Here is a 26,397-nt window from a genome sequence, read left to right as displayed (position 1 = left end):
ACTTTCCTATATTTATATATTATTTCAATTTCTTGTCTTACTAAATTAGCTTGAATCTCTAAAACAAAGCTGAACAATAATGGGAATAATGAACATGTATTTCTTCTTCCTGACTTTACTGGGAATACTATACCTTTCTGCCGTTTAGTATTTTATTTGTTGTTATTTTTGTTATTGTTAATATTTATCATATATAAGTAGTTTTCCTCTAATCCTATTTTACATAAGATGTTTACTTGGATTGACTGCTGAAGTTTATCAAATGTCTTTCCAGAACGTACTGATATAATCATGAGGTTTTATCTTTTTATTTGTTGATTTAATGAATGTCAGTATATATCCTCATATTGAGCTGTCTTTGTGTTAATTTAAATGAGATTAGGCAACCAAACTCTATCTAAACCCAACAGAGACATACTTTAAAATTTTATTTTTTCTTCCATCCTTATGAAAGAAAAAGTACTAACGATCTTCTTATGGCTTTTTCAAGAAAACTCACATGTATTTATATTTTTCTGAAAATGCTATGTCAATTTAAATATTATTGTCAGGGGAACACATTAATAAATAAAACAACCAATCAGAATTAGAGACTGCTTAAAAACTAAAGATTGCATTCACAAGAGGTAGCATCAATTTGTAGGGTATAGGCTCCTTTTTAGAAATGGCATTTGCAAAGACATTTATATGATGAAGAATATTATTTGCTTTTCTGTGTCTGTATCTTGTCAAGGTTTATTTTGTAAGCCGAAGTGCCCCCAGTTTCAAGGCTAAGGCCTGAAAAACTTAAAATTTAAATTAAGGAAAAGAAAAGGATGAAATATGTTGGTAACAAATGAAATATGAGGTATATATACTTACTTAAATTTTTGGGATAAACAATAATTTGGTCTTGGTTTATCATTGTTAGTATACATTACTGGATTGGATTTACTAGTATCTTATTTAGTATTTTGTACCTATATTCATAAGTATTTACTTTATAATGCTTAAAACAATCTGAAATTATGTATACTGTACTATGTGATGTGTTTCCTGTGAAATCACTAGGACAGACATTTTCATCACTTGTGGCCTTTGCAGCAGCCCATCCCTCTTTCTGTTCCTGGACCCAGGCAACAGCTGATTTGCTTTTAAGTCATTAGGGATTGTTTGAATTTTATGTAAATAGTCTGTCCCTTTCTCTCTCTTTCCCTCTCTGTCTCTTTCTCCTTCCTCTCTCTGAATCTATATACCTGTTGTGTTTAACATATTGAAAGATAATGTGGGCAATTGGGGAAAAGTTTGGGGTTGAATTAGTGACAAAAGCACATAAAAACTTAGCAAATGCAACTTAAAAAAATGTAACCTCAGGGAATAAAACATTTGTGAGGCAAAATAAGAGAGCAGTATTAATAGAGTGTTAACACTAACTGCTATGATTTATTGAGAAGATAGGGATATGGCAAGTGTGCTTGTATGTGTAATGAGGAGGTGGGAGAAAAGAGAGAGAATTTTTTGAAGTCAGTGAATAGCAATATAAAAATGTTATTTTCAGGGCTTCCCTGGTGGCGCAGTGGTTGAGAGTCCGCCTGCTGATGCAGGGGACATGGGTTCTTGCCCTGGTCCGGGAAGATCCCACATGCTGCGCAGCGGCTGGGCCCGAGAGCCATGGCTGCTGAGCATGCGTGTCCGGAGCCTGTGCTCCGCAACGGGAGAGGCCACAACAGTGAGAGGCCCGCCTACCGAAATGTTATTTTCAGACTCATTAGGTAAATGCCAAAACAAATAGCAAAAAGATCCTCTAGAAAGCAGGAAATGGGCGAGGGAAGGGGACAGCTTATTTCTAACTTTCGTGACATGTCCTATAGAATTATCTGACTTTTTAAATTATGTGGCGTGATTGAGTTTGATGAAAATAAAACTAAAATGAATATAAAATTTTAAAATATTAATGATAAAATCACATTTCTGTTATATCTACTTCCAAATATCTTATCAAATGGGGGTATATTTGGGCATTATTCTAATTTAATTTTTTTTTTTAATTTTTTGGCCACGCTACACAGCATGTGGGATCTCAGTTCCCCAACCAAGGATAGAACCCGCGCCCCCTGCATTGGAAGGGTGGAGTCTTAACTGCTGTACCGCCCGGGAAGTCCCTCTCCTTTAATTTTAATATCAACCGCCTTTTAGATCTTTGAGCATGGTGGTTTTCTCAATCTTTCAAGAGATTTAAAAGTCTTAATGAGAAACTGGTACCAATACATCAATTGCCAAGGGCATTTGCATGAGTAGGTATTTTGCCATACTTGTGCATATAGCACAATCTTACCTTTCTATCGCAAAGTGACAGGGTTTCATAGGAACTTGTTATTTTTGTTACCATTATGCCACTCCATGGTGTCATATGCCTATCATAGTTCTCTTAGTCTTATTCTTCATCTAAGGGAGCAGGAAATCATTCAGCAATATTTTCAGGGATCTAAGATGACATCACATCTAGAGAAGAGCTATGGACATACACACATATCCCTAAAAACCCTCAAAGTTCAAGTAATTTGGCTGTTATTGGAAACAAATATCATTGAAACTGAGGGACTTTTCCCATCAATGGGAGTTGCTCCAGTTACAGTAATAATTGGTTTTTGCTTACCAAAATATGTGTGTCCATGTGAACGTTCTTTTTTGTAGTAGAACAGCCCAGATATTTTATCTCAGATTATATGACTTTATGACTTACTGAACAAATTTTGAGACTGTGGTTAATTTCCAGTTTCTGGATCCAAGATCAGGAATGATTTACCCCACTCTACCCTTTGCCAAGATTGTAACATTTGTAGACCTAACCAGGCAAGTGAACTTATATCAGAAAAAGTACATATTATGTAATCATAAATATTGAGAGGCAAATTGTCTATCTAGAGGAAGTTTAAATAGAATTAATTTATTTCATAATTGTAATATTCTATCTTCTGTAATCTATAGGTAGTTTTATTTTCTATATATGGTAGTTTTCAATTGTTGCATTCATGTTATTAGATGAAAACTGGTATATGATATTAGGAATTCTATGCTCAGATTATAGAAATGATAGCTTTGGCATATCAGTAGTATAGAGATAAGTATAAGCATGAATCACCAATACAGTAGCAAGTTGGAATCCTAGTAGTATACAATCAAAAGCCATATTTGTATCTTTTTAAAAATTAATTTATTTAGTTTTGGCTGCCTTGGGTCTTTGTTGCTGTGTGTGGGCTTTTTCTAGTTGTGGTGAGCGGGGGCTACTCTTCATTGTGGTGCACAGGCTTCTTATTGAGGTGGCTTCTCTTGTTGCAGAGCACCGGCTCTAGGTGTGAGGGCTTCAGTAGTTGTGGCACGTGGGCTCAGTAGTTGTGGCTCGCAAGCTCTAGAGCACAGGTTCAGTAGTTGTGGCACATGGGCTTAGTTGCTCCCCGGCATGTGGGATCTTCCCGGACCATGGCTCGAACCCGTGTCCTCTGCATTGGCATGTGGATTCTTAACTACTGGGCCACCAGGGAAGTCCCATATTTGCTTCTTTCATTTTTCACACTAATGAGCAATACTAGGGAACATTCCCCATAAACTAACTTGTTGGTTTAAAAAATATTTACTTCTTTTTAGGAATGAATGGTTGGTATGGGTGTTAGGATGACAGTTAAGATGTTTTAACAGGCCATAATAACTGCAGCTTAAACAATGTAGAAGTTTATTTCTCTTTCATGAAATCTGTCTAATTTTAAGCAACCAAGGACTGATTCAATGGCTTTATGGTATCTAGAACCCAACAAGGTCTTTCTATCTTGGTGCTCTACTGTCCTTAACATATGGCTTTCATCTCATGTTCTAAGTTGGCTGATCCAATTCCTGCCGTTGAATCCATTTTCCAGTTAGTAGAAAGGTGAGAAAAATAAGTTGTATTTGCCCTTATGTTTATGGGTTTATATCATTTCTGCTCTCACTCCTTTGTTTAGAATCTAATCTCGGCTGTGGAGGCTGGGAAATGTAGTGTGAACTGGATTGCCATGTGCTGAACTCAAAATTTTAGTACTATAGAAAAAGGGGAGAAGAAGATAGTGGGAAGCAACAGACAGTCTCTGTCATAGGTGGTTTTGAGGCTGTTTTGAAATATTATGATAATATTAAGCCCAGTCAGCCAGGCCTAATATGAGTTCTTCTTTGTCTCATACTGCCCTTGTTCCATACTGGCCCTTCGGTGTTCTCATTTGTATACTGAGGAAATTAAAATGAAAACTAAACTAAAGCTAAATGTTCAGAATTCCTTCCTAGCTGTGTTGTGGTTAGATTCTGCCAATGGAAGGTGCCAGATTAAAAGACACGAAGAAAGTAAGTCATTTTATTTCTGCTAGTGCCTTTTGCAGTGTCAGCAATGAGTACAAGTTTGTGTCTTTCATTTCAGAGATAGTAACAGCTTCCTAACTCAGGGTGACATGACCAGCATTTCCACCTATTTGTAACCATCTTTTTTTGCTCCAGATATCTAGAGAGATTTGTGTAACTTTTGGTACAGTTGGCCACCTTACCTCATCCCCTGTAATGTTTTGAAGGGAGAATGCTATGGACTGAATTGTGTTCTCCCAAAATTCATATGTTGAAACCCTAACCCCCAGGGTGATAGTATTTGGATATGGGGCCTTTGGGAGTTAATTAGAATTAGATGAGGTCATAAGGATAAGGCCTCATGATGAGATTTGTGGCTTTGTAAGAGGAAGAGACAGAGATGCTTATCTCCCCATTATGAGGACACAGTGAGAAGGTGGCCATCTGCAACCCAGGAAGAGGGCTCTTACCAGCAACTGAATTGGCTAGTAACTTGATCTTGACTTCCTAGCCTTGGGAACTGTGAGAAATAAACATCTTGTTTAAGCTACCCAGTATTTTGTTATAGCAGCCTGAGCAGACAAATAGAGAGCAAAACAAAGCAAGAGAAACAAAGTAATATTAGGAAAAATTAGATATTTAAGAACCTCATTTTATTTGTTGCTTATCAGCTTTGCTTATTTCACCAGCTGAACATAAACTATAGTATTTCAACAACCCTTTCTGACTCTGTCTAAAATTGAGAATTTTTCACCTTGACAAGTTGTCTTCAGTTGTCCTACATTTTTCTCTGCTTCAATTTTTTTTTTTTACCACATCTATGCCATTCCAATTGATAGCCTTGATTCTTTTGAAATCAGCCAGGTATCCCAACTGATCCTAACTTCTAATTGTATACATTGTCTGATGATGCAATATCAGAATATTTGATATTCTTGAGGAGAACAGTATTTTTTCTTTCAAATTACAATAAAATTCACCCAGTTAAAGCATACATTTCACTAGTTTTTAGTATATTCACAGTTATGTAACAACTACCATAATCAGTTTTAGAACATTTCATCACGCCCAAAACAACTCTGTACTCATTAGCAGTAAATGCCCATTATCCAGAGCCCCTCTCCCCCATTCCTAGGCAACCAGTAATATATGGGTTGGCCAAAAAGTGCCTTCAGTTTTTAAGTAAAAATAAAAGATACATTTTCATTTTCAACAAGAACTTTATGGAACAACCTATTCACCCTTTTGTTCCCCTACCTTCTGCCATTTTTCAGGCAACCTCATAATTCCATCTTCCCAAAACTTTTTATCTTTTTGAGCAAAGAACTTTTCCAGGTGCCTTTTACAGTCTTCCAGGGAATTGAAATTTCTTCTATTAAGAGAATTTTGTAAAGACCTAAATAAATGGAAATCTGAAGGTGCAATGTCTGGTGAATATGGTGGATGAATCAGAACTTCCCAGCCAAGCTGTAACAGTTTTTGCCTAGTTGTCAAAGAAACATGCAGCCTTGCATTATCCTGATGAAAGATTGTGCGTTTTCTGTTGACTAATTCTAGATGCTTTTCATCAAGTGCTTCTTTCAGTTGGTCTGACTGGGAGCAGTACTTGTTGGAACTGTTTCGTTTTCCAGAAGGAGCTCATAATAGAGGACTCCCTTCCAATCCCACCATATAAACAACATCAACTTCTTTGGATGAAGACTGGCCTTTGGTGTGGTTGGTGGTGGTTCATTTCATTTGCCCCAGGATCTCTTCCATTCCACATTATTGTACAGTACCCACTTTTCATCACCCGTCATAATTTGTTTGTTTGTTTGTTTGTTTTTGTGGTATGTGGGCCTCTCACTGTTGTGGCCTCTCCCGTTGCCGAGCACAGACTCCAGACACGCAGGCTCAGCGGCCATGGCTCACGGGCCCAGCCGCTCCGCGGCATGCGGGATCTTCCCGGACCCGCGCACGAACCCATGTACCCTGCATCGGCAGGCGGACTCTCAACTACTGCACCACCAGGGAAGCCCCATAATTTGTTTTAAAAACGGAAGTTTTCATTATGTTTAAGTAGAGAATCGCATGGGAAATATGGTCAAGAAGTTTTTTTTCACTTAACTTATGTGGAACCCAAACATCAAAGCAATTAACATAACCAAGCTGGTGCAAATGATTTTCAACACTTGATTTGGATATTTTGAGTATGTCGGCTATCTCCAGAGGGGTATAACGTTGATTGTTCTCAATTAATGTCTTGATTTGATTGCTGTCACCTTCAACTGGTCTAATGACCGTGGAGCATCGTCCAGCGAGAAATCTCCAGCATAAAACTTCGCAAACCACTTTTGACACATTTGATCAGTCACAGCACCTTCTCCGTACACTGCACAAATCTTTTTTGCGTTTCAGTTGCGTTTTTACCTTTCTTGAAATAATGCAGCGTAATATGCTGAAAATGTTGCTTTCTTTCTTCCATCTTCAATTTTAAAATGGCTACACAAAAATTCACCAATTTTGGGCTTCCCTGGTGGCGCAGTGGTTGAGAGTCTGCCTGCCGGTGCAGGGGACACGGGTTCGTGCCCTGGTCTGGGAAGATTCCACATGCCGCGGAGCGGCTGGGCCCGTGAGCCATGGCCGCTGAGCCTGTGTGTCCGGAGCCTGTGCTCTGCAACGGGAGAGGCCACAACAGTGAGAGGCCCGCATACAGCAAAAAAAAAAAAAAAAAAAAAAAAATTCACCAATTTTGTTGGCTTTTTTTAAATGCACACTGATATGACAGCTGTCACGTACAATCTAACAAAATTGTTTTGAATGGAGTTAAAGATGACTAAGAGCTATTAGAGCCATCTTACAGAAAAAACTGAATGAACCTTTTGGCCAACCCAATAATTTCTGTCTCTATAGATTTTTCTATTCTGTACATTCCACGTAAATGCAATTATACAATATATGACTGGCTTCTTTCATCTTCAAGGTACATCCCTGTTGTAGCATGTATCATACTTCAGTTGCTTTTATTGATGAATAATATTCCATTGTACAGACATACAAATTTCATCTACTCATTCATCAGTTGATGAATGTTTGAGTTGTTTCTACTTTTTGAATATTTTGAGTCATGTTGCTATGAATATTTGTATAAAAGTTTTATATGGATTTCTTTTTTATTTTCCTTGGTTATATACCCAGGAGTGGAATCCCTGGGTTATAGTGTAACTCTATTTCACATTTTGAGGAAATGCCAAACTATTTTCCAAAGAAACTACATGATTTTACATTTCTACCAGTAATGTATTAAGGCTCCAATTTCTCTACATCTTAGTCAGCCTGTATTAATATCTTTTTTTGTATCCATCCTAGTGAGTATGCCGTTATAGCTCATTGTGGATACGATTTGCAGTTTACTAATGGCTAATGATGTTGAGCATCTTACCATGTGCTTATTGGTCATTTATATATATATTTTTGGATAAGTGTCTATTAAGATCCTTTGCCCATTTTTTCAATTGAGTTATTTGTCTTTTTATTATTGAGTTGTAAGAGTTCTTTATTTATTCTGGATATAAATTCCTTATCAGATATATGCTTTGCAAATATTTTCTCCCATTCTTTGGGTTGTCTTTTTACTTTCTTGATAGTATCCTCTACAGCACAAAAGTTTTTAAGTCTCACGAGGTTCAATTTATCTATTTTTAATTTTATTGCTTGTGCCTTTTGAGTCATATGTAAGAAACCATTGCCTAATCCTAAGTCACTAAGATTTAAGCATATGTTTTCTTCTAAAATTTTTATAGTTTTGGTCCTTACATTTAGGTCTATGATCCATTTTGAGTTAGTTTGTATATATTAGTCCAACTTGATTCTTTTGCATGTTGATATCCAGTTGTTGCAGTATCATTTGTTAAAAGACTGTTCATTTCTCGTTGAATTGTCTTAGCACCCTTGGCAGTAATCAACTGACTGAAAATGTGAACATTTATTTCTGGAATCTCAATGCTGTTCCATTGATCTAAATGTTTATCCTATGCCAGTGCCTCATTGTCTTGATTACTGTAGATTTGTCTAAATTTAAAAAATGTGAATGCTCCAAATTTGTTCTTCTTTTTCAAGATCATTTTGGTGTTCTGGGCCTCTTGAATACCCATATGAATCTTAGGGTCGACTTGTCAATTTCTGCAAAAAAAAGCCAGCTGGGGTTTTGTTAGGGATTGCATTGATTCTGAAGATCAATCTGTGGAGTATTGTCACCTTAACAATAGTATTTTAATCCATGGGTATGAGAAGCCTTTCTTTTTATTTAGGTTGTCTTAAATTTTTTTCAAAAGTGTTTTGTAGTTTTTAGCATGTAAGTTTTGTACTTCTTTTGTTCATTTTATTACTGAATATTTTATTCCTTTGGCTGCTATTGTAAATGAAATTGTTCTCTTAATTTCATTTTTGGATAGTGCATTGCTAGTATATAGAAATATAATTGATTTGTACATTAATTTTGTAATCTTGCTTAACTTCTTTATTGGTTCTAGTAATTTTTCAGTGTATTTCTTAGGCTTATATACACAAGATCATGTCATCTGCAGATAGTTTTAGTTCTTTTTTCAAAAAAATCTGATGTCTTTCTTTTTTTCTTGCCTAATCGCCCTGGATAGGATGTAGAAGTGGCAAGAGCGGACATACTTGTTTCATTCCTGATCTTAGAGGGAAAGCACTTATTCTTTCACTAATTAGTATGATGTTAGCTGTAGGTTTTTTGTACATGCCATTTATCAGATTGAGGAAGTTCTCTACAGTTCTGTTTATTCAGTGCTTTTTAACATGAGTGGGTGTTGGATTTTCTGAAATAATTTTTCTGCATCTATTGAGGTGACCATGTGATTTTTGTCCTATGTTCTATTGAGATAGGATATTACATTAATTTTTTGATGTTAAACCAACCTTGCATTCCTGGCATAAATTCTACCAAGTCACATTGTATTTCCTTTTTATATGTTGCTGGAATTGGTTTGCTAATATTTTATTGGGGATTTTTATACCTATATTAATTAAGAATTAGTGGTATTTAGTTTTCTTTTCTTGTGATGACTTTGTTTCTGGGATCAGGGTAATACTGGCCATAGAGTGAGTTGGGAAGTGTTCCCACCTGTTCTGTTTTTTTTTGAGAGAAACTATATTCAATTATTGTTATCCACATTGATCTGCATGAAGATTATGAATATCTTCCTGTTGACAATTCTGTTTATAAGTCAAAATAAGAAGGACAGTTCAGAATCAAAGGGAAACACCTCAGTTAAGGATCATGAATAGAAAATGGGTCTTCTTAGTAATAATTTTTTAACCAACTTAGTTGAGAATTCTTTGGAGGTTATAGAACAGTAGTTGGTTGGTTAAAGACATTGTGGTATATTCATACTATAATAAGCTCTGCAACTTTTAAATAGGTTGAAGCATTATACATCTAAACATATTTTTTTGTGGAAATATTTCTATGATATACTGCTAAGGGAGAAAACCAGATTACAGATCTGGTTATATATTAGTTAATATGCATATGCATATATGTTCATATATGCTTTAAAAGAAAATGAGGAGTTTATGCAATGAACTCCTTACCGTGTTTTCTCTGGGGAATGAGTTTTAGATAAACTACATGCTATAGTTAATCTTTTCATCTTCAAATGTTTACAAAAGCCATATTTTATTATAAAGATATTTCCATTAAAAATAGTTTTTGGAGCACTAAATATGTGGCTGAAAAGGTATAGAATCCCTTTTATCCTGACCTATGTGGGTCCTCTATTTTTTTGGAAAAGTTATAGCACATTTCATATTGAAATTAGCTCCTGTCTAATATTGCATATTCCTTTTTTACATGTTAGTCTTATCTCTTTTGTGATATTATGAACTCTTTATATTTTCTTTCCTTTCTTTCCCGCTGTGTTATTATGAAAGCTTTCAAACATACAGAGGAGTTGAAAGAATTATACTGGAACACTCATATATGTATTTATATGTTGTCACAATTTTATTGTACTGTTTGATGAGTTTTGACTAAAGTATACATGTTTGTAATTCAAACCTTGTCAAAATAAAGTTCCTTCATACCCCTTCCAGTCAGTTCTCCTCAAATCAACCACTGTTCTGATTTTTTTCACCATAGGTTAGTTTTACTTGTTTAGAATTTAATATAAATGTAATCATACTATATGTACTCTTTGTGTATTGCTTCTTTTACTTAGCATAATATATTTGAGAATCATCCATGTTTTGGCTTCTGTCATTAGTTTATCTTTTAATTGTTGAGTAGTATTCTATTGTATGCATATACCACAGTTTTGTTTTTGAATTCTCTTGTTGATTGTCACCTGGGCTGTTTCTAGGTTGTTATGTATAAAGCTGTTAGGGACATATACAAATTATTATGTGGGTATATGCTCTTCATTTCCTTGGGTACATACACAGGAGTGGAATTTCTAGGTCATAGGACGGGTATATGTTTAGTTTTTAAAGAACTACAGCACATTTTTCTAAAGTGGTTGTGTCATTTTACACTTCTACCAACAATACTTGGTAGTAGTTTTTAAAAAATAAATAATTATTTTAGTCATTCTGGTGGTTGGATAGTGGTATCTTGTTGTGATTTTAATTTTTATTTCCCTGATGACTATTTTCACTGTTTTCTCTCTTTCAGACAGTTCGGCATGGTTTTCCTTATCAGCCCACAGCATTAGCCTTTGATCCAGTTCAGAAAATCTTGGCTATTGGGACGAGAACTGGTGCTATACGAATGTATCCTTATTTTTTGGTTCATTATTTGCTATATTAATACGAATTACATTTCCTTAAATATTTAGGTAAGTGAAATATTTATGACCAAATAAAGTTTACTGTTTCTTTAGCAATGAGTAACCCACATCATCAAATTTATTGGCATATATTTAATGTCTGTGAGATAAGTATTGATGCTCCTTTTAAAATCCCTGATATTGGTGATTTGTGTCTTCTACTTTTTTCCTGATTAGTCTGGCTAGAAGCTTATCAGCTGCACTGATTTTCATAAGAACCAACTTTTGGTTTCATTGCTTTTCTGTATTGTTTTCCTATATTTTATTTCATTGATTCCTGGTTTGATTTTTTTTATTTCCCCTCTTTTGATTAATTTTGGGTTTCATTTTATCTTTTTCTAGTGTTTTAAGGTGGAAACTGAAGTCACAGATTTGAGAACTTTCTTCTTTTCTAATATATGCCTGTAGGGCTGTGAATTTCCTCCCAAATTTTGTTTTAGTGTCATCCCGTTTCTGTAAATGTTTTCCTCTAAAAGTTTTATAGTGTCTGGCCTTACATTTAGGTCTTTAATCCATTTTGAGTTTATTTTGGTGTATGGTGTTAGGAAGTATCGTAATTTCATTCTTTTACATGTAGCTGTCCAGTTTTCCCAGCACCACTTATTGAAGAGGCTGTATTTTCTACATTGTATATTCTTGCCTCCTTTATCAAAGATAAGGTGACCCTATGTGCACGTGTTTATCTCTGGGCTTTCTCTCCTGTTCCATTGATCAATATTTCTGTTTTTGTGCCAGTACCATACTGTCTTGATTACTGTAGCTTTGTAGTTTAGTCTGAAGTCAGGGAGCCTGATTCCTCCAGCTCCGTTTTTCTTTCTCAAGACTGCTTTGGCTATGCGGGGTCTTTTGTGTTTCTATACAAATAGTGAAATTTTTTGTTCTAGTTCTGTGAAAAATGCCAGTGGTAGTTTGATAGGGATTGCATTGAATCTGTAGATTGCTTTGGGTAGTAGAGTCATTTTCACAATATTGATTCTTCCAATTCAAGAACATGGTATATCTCTGCATCTGTTGGTATCATCTTTAATTTCTTTCATCAGTGTCTTATAGTTTTCTGCATACAGGTCTTTTGTATCCTTAGGTAGGTTAATCCCTAGGTATTTTATTCTTTTTGTTGCAGTGGTAAATGGGAGTGTTTCTTTAATTTCTCTTTCATATTTTTCATCATTAGTGTATAGGAATGCAAGAGATTTCTGTGCATTAATTTTGTATCCTGCTACTTTACTAAATTCATTGATTAGCTCTAGTAGTTTTCTGGTAGCATCTTTAGGATTCTCTACGTAAAGTACATCATCTGCAAACAGTGACAATTTTACTTCGTCTTTTTCGATTTGTATTCCTTTTATTTCTTTTTCTTCTCTGATTGCTGTGGCTAAAACTTCCAAAACTATGTTGAATAATAGTGGTGACAGTGGACATCCTTGTCTTGTTCCTGATTTTAGAGGAAATGGTTTCAGTTTTTCACCATTGAGAATGATGTTGGCTGTGGGTTTGTCATATATGGCATTTATTATGTTGAGGTAAGTTCCCTCTATGCCTACTTTCTGGAGAGTTTTTATCATAAATGGGTGTTGAATTTTGTCAAAAGCTTTTTCTGCACCTATTGAGATAATCATATGGCTTTTATCCTTCAGTTTGTTATTGTGGTGTATCACATTGATTGAATTGCGTATATTGAAGAATCATTGCATTCCTGGGATAAACCCCACTTGATCATGGTGTATGATCCTTTTAATGTGTTGTTGGATTCTGTTTGCTAGTATTTTGTTGAGGATTTTTGCATCTATGTTCATTAGGGATATTGGTCTGTAGTTTTCTTTTTTTGTGACATCTTTGTCTCGTTTTGGTATCAGGGTGGTGGCCTCGTAGAATGAGTTTGGGAGTGTTCCTCCCTCTACTATTTTTTGGAAGAGTTTGAGAAGGATAGGTGTTAGCTCTTCTCTAAATGTTTGATAGAATTTGCCTGTGAAGCCATCTGGTCCTGGGCTTTTGGTTGAAGATTTTTAATCGCAGTTTCAATTTCAGTGCTTGTGATTGGTCTGTTTATATTTTCTGTTTCTTCCTGGTTCAATTTCGGAAGGTTGTGCTTTTCTACAAATTTGTCTATTTCTTCCAGGTTGTCCATTTTACTGGCATATAGTTGCTTGTAGTAATCTCTCATGATTCTATGTATTTCTTTTTTTAAAAAAAAACATCATTATTGGCGTATAATTGCTCTACAATGGTGTGTTAGTTTCTGCTTTATAGCAAAGTGAATCGGCCATACATATACATATATCCCCATATATCCTCCCTCTTGTGTCTCCCCCCACCCTCCCTATCCCACCCCTCTAGGTGGTCACAAACCTTTATGTATTTCTGCACTGTCAGTTTTCACTTCTTTTTCATTTCTAATTGTGTTGATTTGAGTCTTCTCCCTTTTTTCTTGATGAGTCTGGCTAATGGTTTATCAATTTTGTTTATCTTCTCAAAGAACCAGCTTTTTGTTTTCTTGATCTTTGCTATTGTTTCCTTCATTTATTTTTTATTTTTTTTTTTTTGCTCTCATTTATGATTTCTTTCCTTCTGCCAACTTTGCTTTTTTTTTTGTTCTTCTCTAATTGCTTTAGGAATAAGGTTAGGTTGTTTGAGATTGTTCTTGTTTCTTGAGGTAGGATCGTATTGCTATAAACTTCCGTCTTAGAACTGCTTTTGCTGCATCACATAGATTTTGAGTCATTGTGTTTTCATTGTCATTTGTTTCTAGATATTTTTGATTTCCTCTCTGATTTCTTCAGTGATCACTGGGTTATTTAGTAGCGTATTGTTTAGCCTCCATGTGTTTGTATTTTTTACATTTTTTTTCCTGTAATTGATATCTAGTCTCATAGCGTTGTGGTCAGGAAAGATAATTGATATGATATCAATTTTCTTAAATTTACAAAGGCTTAACTTGTGACCCAAGATATGGTCTATCCTGGAGAATGTTCCATAAGCACTTGAGAAGAAAGTGTGTTCTGTTGTTTTTGGATGGAATGTCCTATAAATATCAATTAAGTCCATCTTGTTTAATGTGTCATTTAAAGCTTGTGTGTCCTTATTTATTTTCATTTTGGATGATCTGTCCATTGGTGAAAGTGGGATGTTAAAATCCCCTACTATTATTGTGTTTCTGTCGATTTCCCCTTTTCTGGCTGTTAGCATTTGCCTTATGTACTGAGGTGCTCCTGTGCTGGGTGCATAAATATTTGCATTTGTTATATCTTCTTTGATTGATCCCTTGATCATTATGTAGTGTCTTTCTTTGTTTCTTGTAATAGTCTTTATTTTAAAGTCTTTTTTGTCTGATATGAGAATTGCTACTCCAGCTTTCTTTTGATTTCCATTTGCATGGAATATCTTTTTCCATCCCCTCACTTTCAGTCTGTATGTGTCCCTAGGTCTGAAGTGGGTCTCTTGTAGACAACATATATATGGGTCTTGTTTTTGTATCCATTTAGCCTGTCTATGTCTTTTGGTTGGAGCATTTAATTCATTTACATTTTAGGTAATTATTTATATGTATGTTCCTATTACCAGTTTCTTAATTGTTTTGGCTTTGTTTCTGTAGGTCTTTTCCTTCTCTTGTGTTTCCTGCCTAGAGAAGTTCCTTTAGCATTTGTTGTAAAGCTGGTTTGGTGGTGCTGAATTCCCTTAACTTTTGCTTATTTGTAAAGGTTTTAATTTCTCCATCGAATCTGAATGGCATCCTTGCTGGCTAATCTTTTTTGTAGATTTTTCCCTTTCATCACTTAAAATATGTCCTGCCACTTCCTCTGGCTTGCAGAGTTTCTGCTGAAAGATCAGCTGTTAACCTTATGGGGATTCCCTTGTATGTTATTTGTTGTTTTTCCCTTGCTGTTTTTAATATTCTTTCTTTGTGTTTAATTTTGATAGTTTGATTAATTTGTGTCTTGGTGTGTTTCTCCTTGGATTTATCCTGTATGAGACTCTCTGTGCTTTCTGGACTTCATTGAGTATTTCCTTTCCCATGTTAAGGAAATTTTCAACTATAATCTCTTCAAATATTTTCTCAGTCCCTTTCTTTTTCTCTTCTTCTTCTGGAACCCCTATAATTCGAATGTTGGTGCATTTAATGTTGTCCCAGAGGTCTCTGAGACTGTCCTCAATTCTTTTCATTCTTTTTTTCTTTATTCTGCTCTGCAGTAGTTATTTCCACTATTTTATCTTCCAGGTTACCTATCCGTTCTTCTGCCTCAGTTATTCTGCTATTGAAACCTTCTAGAGAATTTTTTTTTTTTTGTTGTTGTTGTTGTTGTACACGGGCCTCTTACTGTTGTGGCCTCTCCCATTGCAGAGCACAGGCTCTGGACACACAGGCCCAGCGGCCATGGCTCACGGGCCCAGCCTCTCCGTGGCATGTGGGATCTTCTCGGACTGGGGCACGAACCCATGTCCCCTGCATTGGCAGGCGGACTCTCAGCCACTGCGGCACCTGGGAAGCCCCCTTCTAGAGAATTTTAAATTTCATTTATTGTGTTATTCATCATTGTTTCTTTGCTCTTTAGTTCTCCTACATCCTTGTTAAACATTTCTTGTATTTTCTCCATTCTATTTCCAAGATTTTGTATTATCTTTACTATCATTACTCTGAATTCTTTTTCAGGTAGACTGCCTATTTCCTCTCATTTGTTTGGTCTGGTTGTTTTTTACCTTGCTCCCTCATCTGTTGCCTATTTTCTGTCTTCTCATTTTGCTTAACTTACTGTGTTTGGAGTCTCCTTTCACAGGCTGCAGATTTGTAGTTCCCGTTGTTTTTGGTGTCTGCCCCCAATGGGTAAGGTTGGTTCAGTGGCTTGTGTAGGCTTCCTGGTGGAGGACACTGGTGACTGTGTCCTGGTGGCTGTGGCTGGATATTGTCTTTCTGGTGGGCAGTGCTGAATCCAGTGGTGTGTTTTGCAGTGTCTGTGAACTTAGTATTAGTTTAGGCATCCTCTCTGCTAATGGGTGGGGTTGTGTTCCTGTCTTGGTAGTTGTTTGCCATGGGGCGTCCAGCACTGGAGCTTGCCTGCCATTGGGTGGAGCTGGGTCTTAGTGCTGAGATGGAGATCTCTGGGAGAGCTCTCGCCGATTGATATTACATGGGGCTCGAGGTCTCTGGTGGTCCAATGTCCTGAACACAGCTCTCCCATCTCAGAAGCTCAGGCCTGACACCAGCCTGGAGTACCAAGATCCTGTCAGCCACACGACTCAGAAGAAAAGGAAGAAAAAAAGAGAAATATAATAATTAATAATAAATAAAGAAATAAACTTAAATAACATTAAAAATTATTAAAATAAAAAAAAAGTAATGAAAAAAGAAGAGAGCAACCAAACCAATAAAAAAAAATCCACTAATGGTAACAAGCGCTTAAAACTATACTGAGATAAACATAAAAATCAGAAACAAATCAGTCACAGACAGCAAACCCCAAGTCTGCAGTTGCTACCAAAGTCCACTGCCTCAATTTTGGGTTGATTTGTTGTTTATTCAGGTATTCCACAGATGCAGCGTACCTCAAGTTGATTGGGGACATTTAATCCACTGCTCCTGAGGCTGCATGGAGAAATTTCCCTTTCTCTTCTTTGTTCCCACAGCAGTTGCTACCAAAAGTCTGCAGTTGCTACCAAAGTCCACTGCCTCAATTTTGGGTTGATTTGTTGTTTATTCAGGTATTCCACAGATGCAGCGTACCTCAAGTTGATTGGGGACATTTAATCCACTGCTCCTGAGGCTGCATGGAGAAATTTCCCTTTCTCTTCTTTGTTCCCACAGCTCCTGGGGTTCAGCTTTGGTTTGGGCCCCACCTCTGTGTATAGGTTGCCCTCAGGCTTCTATTCCCACCCAGACAAGATGGGGTTAAAGCACCAGCTGATGAGGGGGCCCTGACTCACTCATGCAGTTTGGAGGGAGGGGTACGGTTATTATAATTGGAATGCGGGGTGAGCCTGCAGCAGCAGAGGCCACTGTGACACTTCAACAGCCTGAGGCGTGCCGTGTGTTCTCCTGGGAAATTTGTCCCTGGATCATGGGACCCTGGCAGTGGCAGGCTGCACAGGCTCCCGGAGAGTGGGTGGGTGGGGAGGGCATGTAGATAGTGATCTGTGCTTGCCCACAGGATTCTTGATGGCTGCAACAGCAGTGTTAGTGTTTCATGCCAGTCTCTGGTGTCTGAGCTGATAGCTGCAGCTCATGCCCATGTCTGGAGCTCGTTTAGGCGGTGCTCTGCCTTCTGTGGGCAGACAGGGAAGGAATCCCCTCTCCTCGCACACCCCGAAACGATGGTCTCTTGCCTCTTAGGCTGGACCAGAGTTTTTCCTGGACTCCCTCCCAGCTAGCTGTGGTGCACTAGCCCCCTTCAGGCTGTATTCATGCAGCCAACCCCAGTCCTCTTCCTGGGGTCTGACTTCCAAAGCCCGAGTCTCAGCTCCCAGCCCCCACCCGCCCTGGTGGGTGAGCAGACAAATTTCTCAGGGTGGTGAGTGCTGGCCGGCACTGATCCTTTGTGTTGGAATCTCTCTGCTTCGCCCTCTGCACCCCTGTTGCTGCCCACTCCTCCGTGGCTCTGGAGCTTCCCCCGCCCACTCCCTGTCTCCGCCAGTGAAGGGGTTTCCTATTGAGTGGAAACTTTTCCTCCTTCACAGCTCCCTCCCAGAGGTGCAGGTCCCATCCCTATTCTTTTGTCTCTGTTAACTTCTTTTTTTCTTTTGCCCTACCCAGGTACGTGGGGATTTTCTTGCCTTTTGGGAAGTCTGAGGTCTTCTACCAGCGTTCAGTAGGTGTTCTACAGGAGTTCTTCCACATGTAGATGTATTTCTGATATATTTGTGGGTAGGAAGGTGATCGTCACGTCTTACTCCTCCGCCATCTTGAAGGTCCCTTGTTTATCTATTTTATATATACTAGTTTATATCTGCTAATCCCAAACTCCTAATTTATCCCTCCCTCTCTTTTCCCCTTTGGTAACCATGTTTGTTTTCTATGTCTGTGAGTCTGTTTCTGTTTTGTAAATAAATTCATTTGTATCATATTTTAGATTCCACATATAAGTGATAATATGATATTTGTCTTCTTCGTCTTTAACTTGTCTTTTCACCCTCTTAACAGGGCCTTTCAGAGTTCAGTTTATCAGTTTTTCCTTTATAGGTGCTGGGAGCTGAGGCTAGGGCTTCAGAGGTTAGACCCCAGGGATAGGACTGGGGTTGGCTGCGTGAACACAGCCTGAAGGGGGCTAGTGCACTACAGCTAGCCGGGAGGGAGTCCAGGAAAAACTCTGGACCTGCCTAAGAGGCAAGAGACCTTTGTTTCGGGGTGCGTGAGGAGAGGGGATTCCTTCCCTGTCTGCCCACAGAAGGCAGAGCACCGCCTAAATGAGCTCCAGAGATGGGCGTGACCCATGGCTATCAGCTCGGACACCAGAGACTGGCATGTGCTCTTTTGGAATCACCTTTTAGAACTCTTTGTCTAACCTTGGATCTTAATTATTTTCTTTCATTTTTTTCTAAAAATTTTATAGTTAAACATTTTATATTTAAATACAGGTTCCATTTTGAGTTAACTTTTTATTTCTATTGTCTTTATCTGCTTTCGGTATTAGGGTAATACTGGGTTCATAAAATGAATTGAGAAGTGTTCCCTCTGCTTCTGTTTTCTGTAATAGTTTGTATAAAATTGGTGTTAATTCTTTAAGTGTTTGGAAGAGTTTTCTAATGAGAGTACCTGGGCCTAGAGATTGTGAGATTTTTTTTTATTACAGATTCACTTTTAAAAATTAGTTTTAGGACTATTTTAGCTTTCTCTTTTATCTTGTTAAATTTGCATAGTTTGTAGTCTTACCAGTGGTTTTTAAATTTTACTGATTTTTTGTTTTTGAGGAGCTAGGCTTTTGTTTAATTGATTTTTCTCTGTTTTATTCTTTTCAATTTTTTTCTGAATTATCTTTATTATTTCCTTTCTTTACTTTTCTTTGAGATTATTTTGCTCTTTTTTCCTAGTTTTTTGAAGTAGGAACCTACGTTACTGATTTGTTCCCTTTCTCTTTTCTAAGGTATACATTTAGTGTTATTAATTCTCCTCTCAGCATGGCTTTAACTGGATTCCACAGATTTTGATATGTGCATTTGAATTTTCATTCAATCATATGTAGTTTTAAAAATTGCCTTTGAGACTCCTTTGAACCATCAGTTACTTAGAAGTATTTTAATTAATTGGCAACTGTTTGGAAGTTTTCTTGTTATTGATTTTTAGTTTTGATATCATTATGGTCAGAAAACACACTCTTTATGATTTCAGTTCTTTTAAATTTGTTAAGATTTGTTTTGTGGCCTAGGATATGATCTGTCTTGGTGGATACTCTATGGACTATGGAAAAACATGTGCATTCTTTTCTTGTTGAGTGGAATGTTTTCTATTTGTCAACTAGATATTGTTGGTTGATTGTGTTGTTGAGTTCCATATTCTTGCTAATTTTTTGTCTGAAAATTCCTGTCAAATCCTGAAAGTAGAGTGAATTAGTTCTCCAGACTCTAATTTTGGATATATTTATCTCTTTCTAACTTCATTAGTTTTTGCTTTCTGTATTTTGAGACTCTGTGGTTTGGTGTGCACACATTTAGGATTGTTATATCTTCCATGGATTGATCCCTTTACCATTATGTAATGTCTTTACTTATCTCCAGTAATTCTCTTTGCTCTATAATTGACTTTATGTGATCTTAGTATAACCACTCCTACTTTTTAAAAACAAGTTAATGTTTACATGTTATATCTATTTCCATTCTTTTACTGTAAATTTATGTCATTGTACTTGAAGTGAGTTTATTGTATACAGCATATTGCTGGATCATTTTCTTTCTTTTTTTATTGAGGTGTAATTGACATATAACATTATCTTAAGTTCAGGTGTACAACATAATGATTTGGTATCTGTACATATTGTGAAATAATCACCACAATAAGTCTAGTTAACATGCATCACCACACATAGTTACAAACATTTTTTTTCTTCTGATGAGAACTTTAAAGATCTACTCTCTTAGTAACTTTCAAATATACAATAGAGTATTATTAACTATAATCACCACGCTATGCATTATGTCCTCAGATCTTATTTGTTTTACAATGGAAGTTTGACCTTTTGACCACCTTCATTGATTCTGCCCACCCCACACCTCCCACCTTTGGCAACCACCAATCTGTTCTCTATATCTACGTGTTCAGTATTTCTGTTTGTTTGTTTTTTAGATTCCACTACAAATGAGATTGTACAGTATTTGTCTTTCTCTGTCTGACTTATTTCAGTCAGCATTTGCCTTTAGTGTCCATCCATGTTATCACAAATGGCTAGATTTCATTCTTTTAATATGGCTGAATAACACTCTGTTCTCTATGTATACCACATTTTTTGTCTATTCATCCATCATTGGACACTTAGGCTGTTTCCATATCTTGGCTATTGTAAATAATGCTGCAATGAATATGGGAGTATAGATATCTTTTTAAGTTAGGTTTTCATTTCCTTCTGATAAATACCCCAAAGTGGAATTGCTGGATTGTATGGTAGTTCTATTTTATTTTATTCTTAAAAAAATTATTTTATTTTATATTGGAGTATAGTTGATTAACAATGATGTGTTAGTTTCAGGTGTACAGCACAGTGATTCAGTTATACACATGCAAGTATCCATTCTTTTTCACATTCTTTTCCCATTTTGATTATTAAAGAATACTGAGCCGAGTTCGCTGTGCTATACAGTAGGTCCTTGTTGGTTAACTATTTTAAATATAGTAGTGTTTACATGTCAATTGCAAACTTCCATACTGTTTTTCATAGTGCCTGCACCAATTTACAGTCTCACTAACAGTGCACAAGGGTTCTCTTTTCTCTACATCCTTGCCAACACTTGTTATTCCTTGTCTTTCTGGTAATAGCCATTTTGACAGGTGTGAGCTGGTTTCCCATTGTGGTTTTAAGTTGCATTTCCCTGATGATTAGTGATGTTGAATACCTTTTCATGTACCTCTTGGCCATCTGTATATCTTCTTTGGAAAAATGTCCATTCAGCTCCTCTGCCAATTTTTTAATTGAATTGTTTGGGTTTTTTTGCTATTGAGTCATATGAATTCTTTATATATTTTGGATATTAATCCCTTATCAGACATGATTTGCAAATATTTTCTCCCATATGACAGGTTTCTTTTTCATTTTGTTGACAGTTTGCTTTGCTGTGCCGGAGCTTTTTAGTTTGATGTAGTCCCACTTAGTTTTGTATTTTGTTGTTGTTTTTTTGCTTTTGGTGTCAACTCTAAAAAATCATTGCCAATAATGATTTACAGGAGCTTACTGCTTATATTTTCTTCTAGGAGTTTTATGGTTTCAGGTCTTTTGTTCAAGTTCTTAATCCATTTTGAGTTAGTTTTTGTGTGTAGTGTAAGATAATGTCCAGCTTCATTCTTTTGCATATGGCTGTCCAGTTTTCCCAGCATCATTTATTGAAGAGACTGCCTTTTCCCCATTAAGTATTCTTGGCTTCCTTGTCAAATATTAGTTGACCATATATGCATGGGTGTATTTCTGGAATCTTGATTCTGTTCCATTGGTTTATGTGTCTGCTTTTATGCCAGTATCGTATTGTTTTGATTACTTATAGCTTTGTAATATAGTCTGAAACCAGGGAGCATGACACCTCCAGCTTTGCTCTTCTTTCTCAAGATTGCTTTCACTATTTGAGGTCTTCTGTGGTTCCGTACAAATTTTAGGATTATTTGTTCTAGTTCTGTGAAAAATGCCATGGGTATTTTGATAGGGATTGCATTGAATCTTTAGATTGCTTTGGATAGTATGGACATTTTAGCAGTATTAATTCTTCCACCCAAGAGTATAGTATATCTATCCATTTATTTCTGTTTTCAGTTTCTTCCATCAATGTCTTATAGTTTCCAGTATATAAGTGTTTTACCTCCTTGGGTAAACTTATTCCTAGATCTTTTATTCTTTTTGATGCAATTGCAAATGGGATTGTCTTCTTAATTTCTCTTTCTGGTAGTGTATAGAGATGTAACAGATTCCTGTATATTAATTTTGTATCCTGCAACTTTACTGAATTTATTTATTAGTTCTAGTAGTTTTCTGATAGAGACTTTAGGATGTTATACATTTAGTATCATGTCATCTGCAAATAGTGACAGTTTTACTTCTTCATTTGCAGTTTGAGTGCCAGGTGGGTGTGCATGTTCAGTTACTTGGTGAGCCCTGTCAACATACCCCCAGAAAAAGGATAGTGACTGACACTGCCTCACTTAAAATGGATGGGGTGGAAGTTCATCTTCCCACTGTGCTCCAGTGACATCAGGAGATATAAGAAGCATAGCATCAATCACTTCTCCCTGCACCACCTTGTTTTGCCTCATCAATGTGAATAGAGGTTCAGCTCCTACTAGGATTCTCTGATACAGTGTGGTTGCTGACTAGCCCTGCTTCACCCACCTTGTTCAGTCTTGTTGCTGTCAGGTGGAAGTGAGGATTCTGGTTCTGAATGACCACCTTGCTGACTTGGAGTGCTAGGAGGGTGTGAGTGAAGGCTAATGATGACTAGCCCCACCTTATACTACCTCATTCAATCTTGTTGCCCCTGGACTCCACTGATGCTATCTTGGTGGGGGAATTAGAACAACTTTTCCTTATGCTTGTAAGGGGATGGAAGATCAACTGCTAATTTAGACTCACTACTACTACTGCGTCAGGATTGGATTGCTGCCACCTGCCTCCGCTTGTATGGAGATGGGTGATCAGCATCCTGCTGAGTGCACTGATACAACCTGGCAGTGGAACAAAGTGCTACCTGCTTCTTCCAGGCAGGGGATGGGTGATTAGCAACCTGCTTGTGACCTTAAATACTACCTTCTGGGGGAGTTGAAGTGTGCTCTCTGCAGCGTGGGAGTGAGATGAGGTAGAAGATCAGCTCTGCAGTCAGCTCTGTTGAACTCCCATGGAGTGGGAAAGAGAAGAGTATGGTTTTCTCATTGTTGTTTGGCTAGAGTATGGTTTTCTCATTGTTTGGCTAGAATTGTGGGTAATGCCACAATTTGCTTTTAGCCTACCCTCTTCTCTGTCCTTTGACTGGGAGAACAGCCTTTTCTTGGATTGTTTTTTGTTTTTGTCTTTATTTTTTGCTTGTGCTAGTTGGTGGTCCTGGGTTGGAAACTTCTGCAGCATCCTGTCCAGGACATATGGGACACAATAAGGAAACTCAAGGAACTCACTGCTGTGTCACTCCCCATTTCCTGAGATGCCTAGGCATTTCTCCCTTCTACCTCAGAGTTTCCTTTCACTTGTTTATAATATTATCTCCAGGGCAGGGTTTTTATTTTTGTTTTCAGTTGTGAAAGACAGAAACTGGGAGGAATAGGGCTCTTTCATCTTGGCAGAATTGTAATTCTCCATCCCCAGATTTTAACATGTTGTTTTTTCCTTCCATTTAACTTAAAATATTTTCTAATTTCTGCTTGATTTCTTTTCTTTATGTGTAGGTTATTTATAAGTGTTTTATTTAGTTTCTAAACATTAGAGATTTTTCCAGAGATCTTTCTGTTATTGATTTCTAATTTAATTCAATTGTGGTCAGACAATATACTTTATATGACCTGAATACTTTTAAATTAATTGAAGCTTGGTTTATGGCCCTGTCTGTGGTCTATCATGACAAATGTTAAATATGCATTTGAAATGAATGTGTATTCTGCTATTGTTGGGTGGATTTATCTGTAAGTATTAATCAGGTAAAATTGATAGTGTTCCCTAATACCATACACAAAAATAAGCTCAAAATGGATTAACGACCTAAATGTAAGGCCAGAAACTATCAAACTCTTAGAGGAAAACATAGGCAGAACACTCTATGACATAAATCACAGCAAGATCCTTTTTGACCCACCTCCCAGAGAAATAGAAATAAAAACAAAAATAAACAAATGGGACCTAATGAAACTTCAAAGCTTTTGCACAGCAAAGGAAACCATAAACAAGACCAAAAGAAAACCCTCAGAATGGGAGAAAATATTTGCAAATGAAGCAACTGACAAAGGATTAATTTCCAAAATTTACAAGCAGCTCATGCAGCTCAATAACAAAAAAACAAACAACCCAATCCAAAAATGGGCAGAAGACCTAAATAGACATTTCTCCAAAGAAGATATACAGACTGCCAACAAACACATGAAAGAATGCTCAACATCATTTATCATTAGAGAAATGCAAATCAAAACTACAATGAGGTATCATCTCACACCAGTCAGAATGGCCATCATCAAAAAATCTAGAAACAATAAATGCTGGAGAGGGTGTGGAGAAAAGGGAACACTCTTGCACTGCTGGTGGGAATGTGAATTGGTTCAGCCACTATGGAGAACAGTATGGAGGTTCCTTAAAAAACTACAAATAGGGGCTTCCCTGGTGGCGCAGTGGTTCAGAGTCCGCCTGCCCGACGCAGGGGACACAGGTTCGTGCCCCGGTCTGGGAAGATCCCACATGCCGCGGAGTGGCTGGGCCCGTGAGCCATGGCCACTGAGCCTGCGTGTCTGGAGCCTGTGCTCCGCAACGGGAGAGGCCACAACAGTGAGAGGCCCGGGTACCGCAAAAAAAAAAAAAAAAAAAAACTACAAATAGAACTACCATATGACCCAGCAATCCCACTACTGGGCATATACCCTGAGAAAACCAAAATTCAAAAAGAGTCATGTACCAAAATGTTCATTGCAGCTCTATTTACAATAGCCCAGAGGTGGAAACAAGCTAAGTGCCCATCATCGGATGAGTGGATAAAGAAGATGTGGCACATATATACAATGGAATATTACTCAGCCATAAAAAGAAACGAAATTGAGCTATTTGTAATGAGGTGGATAGACCTAGAGTCTGTCATACAGAGTGAAGTAAGTCAGAAAGAGAAAGACAAATACCGTATGCTAACACATATATATGGAATTTAAGGAAAAAAAATGTCATGAAGAACCTAGGGGTAAGACAGGAATAAAGACACAGACCTACTGGAGAATGGACTTGAGGATATGGGGAGGGGGAAGGGTGAGCTGTGACAGGGCAAGAGGGAGGCATGGACATATATACACTAACAAACGTAAGGTAGATAGCTAGTGGGAAGCAGCCGCATGGCACAGGGATATCGGCTCGGTGCTTTGTGACTGCCTGGAGGGGTGGGATAGGGAGGGTGGGAGGGAGGGAGACGCAAGAGGGAAGAGATATGGGAACATATGTATATGTATAACTGATTCACTTTGTTATAAAGCAGAAACTAACACACCATTGTAAAGCAATTATACCCCAATGAAGATGTTAAAAAAATTGATAGTGTTATTCAAATCTATATTTATGCTGATTTTTTATCCACTTCTATCTATTACTGAGACAGAGGTATTGAAATCTCCCACTATCATTTTAGAATGATCTGTTTATCATTGAAGTTCTATCAGTTTTGTTTTGTTTTATTTCATGTATTTTGAAGCTCTGTTTTTAGCTGTATGAACAGTTAGGAGTATTAAGTTATTTTGTTGAGTTAACTCTTTTAACATTATGAAATGACCTTCTTTGTCTTTGGTAGTATTCTTTGATCTGAAATTTACTTTGTCTGATATGGATATAGCCGCTGAAGCTTTCTTTTGATTATTCTTAGCATGGTGCATCTTTTTCCGTCTCTTTTACTTTAACCTATTTGTGTCTTCATATTTAGTGTGTTCTTGTAGGCAGCATATAGTTGGGTATTGCTTTTCTGCCTAATTTGACAGTCTCTGTCCTTTATAATTTTTTGATTCATTTTTATATTAAAGATAGATTTATGTTTTAACATAATAGTTATTTTTAAGAGATGTTACTTTTCTTGTTAGAGAATACATTAATCAATTTAAATTTCATCTTTTAATATTATCATATAGTAAATTTGACTTTTCTTTTAATAATATACAGTTCTATGAATTAAGTACAGGTATACCTCGTTTTATTTTGCTTTGCAGGTATTCGTTTTTTATAAATTGAAGGTTTGTGGCAACCCTGTGTCTTCAGGTCTATCAGCACCATTTTTCCAACAGGATTTGTTCACTTACTGTCTCTGTGTCACTTTTTGGTAATTTTCTCAATATTTCAAGTCCTCCACCAGCAAAAAGAGTGCGACTCACTGAAGGCTCAGATGATGGTTAGCACTT

At 37.0% G+C, this 26,397-nt stretch overlaps 1 protein-coding gene across 1 annotated transcript in view; it reads left to right on the top strand.

Moving 5' to 3' along the window:
• The window catches only part of STXBP5L (syntaxin binding protein 5L), a 374,070-nt gene that overhangs the window by 37,522 nt on the left and 310,151 nt on the right, over window positions 1–26,397 (top strand). The window contains exon 3 of the mRNA XM_019922992.2: window positions 11,015–11,112. Within this exon, the coding sequence (XP_019778551.1) occupies window positions 11,015–11,112 (98 nt within the window). The remainder of the gene's footprint in view (window positions 1–11,014; window positions 11,113–26,397) is intronic.

Source organism: Tursiops truncatus, chromosome 4, assembly GCF_011762595.2.
Source record: "Tursiops truncatus isolate mTurTru1 chromosome 4, mTurTru1.mat.Y, whole genome shotgun sequence".
In the NCBI taxonomy this organism is placed as follows: domain Eukaryota; kingdom Metazoa; phylum Chordata; class Mammalia; order Artiodactyla; family Delphinidae; genus Tursiops; species Tursiops truncatus.
The sequence above is the reverse complement of the archived record's forward strand: the minus strand, read 5'-3'. Positions and strand labels throughout refer to the sequence as shown.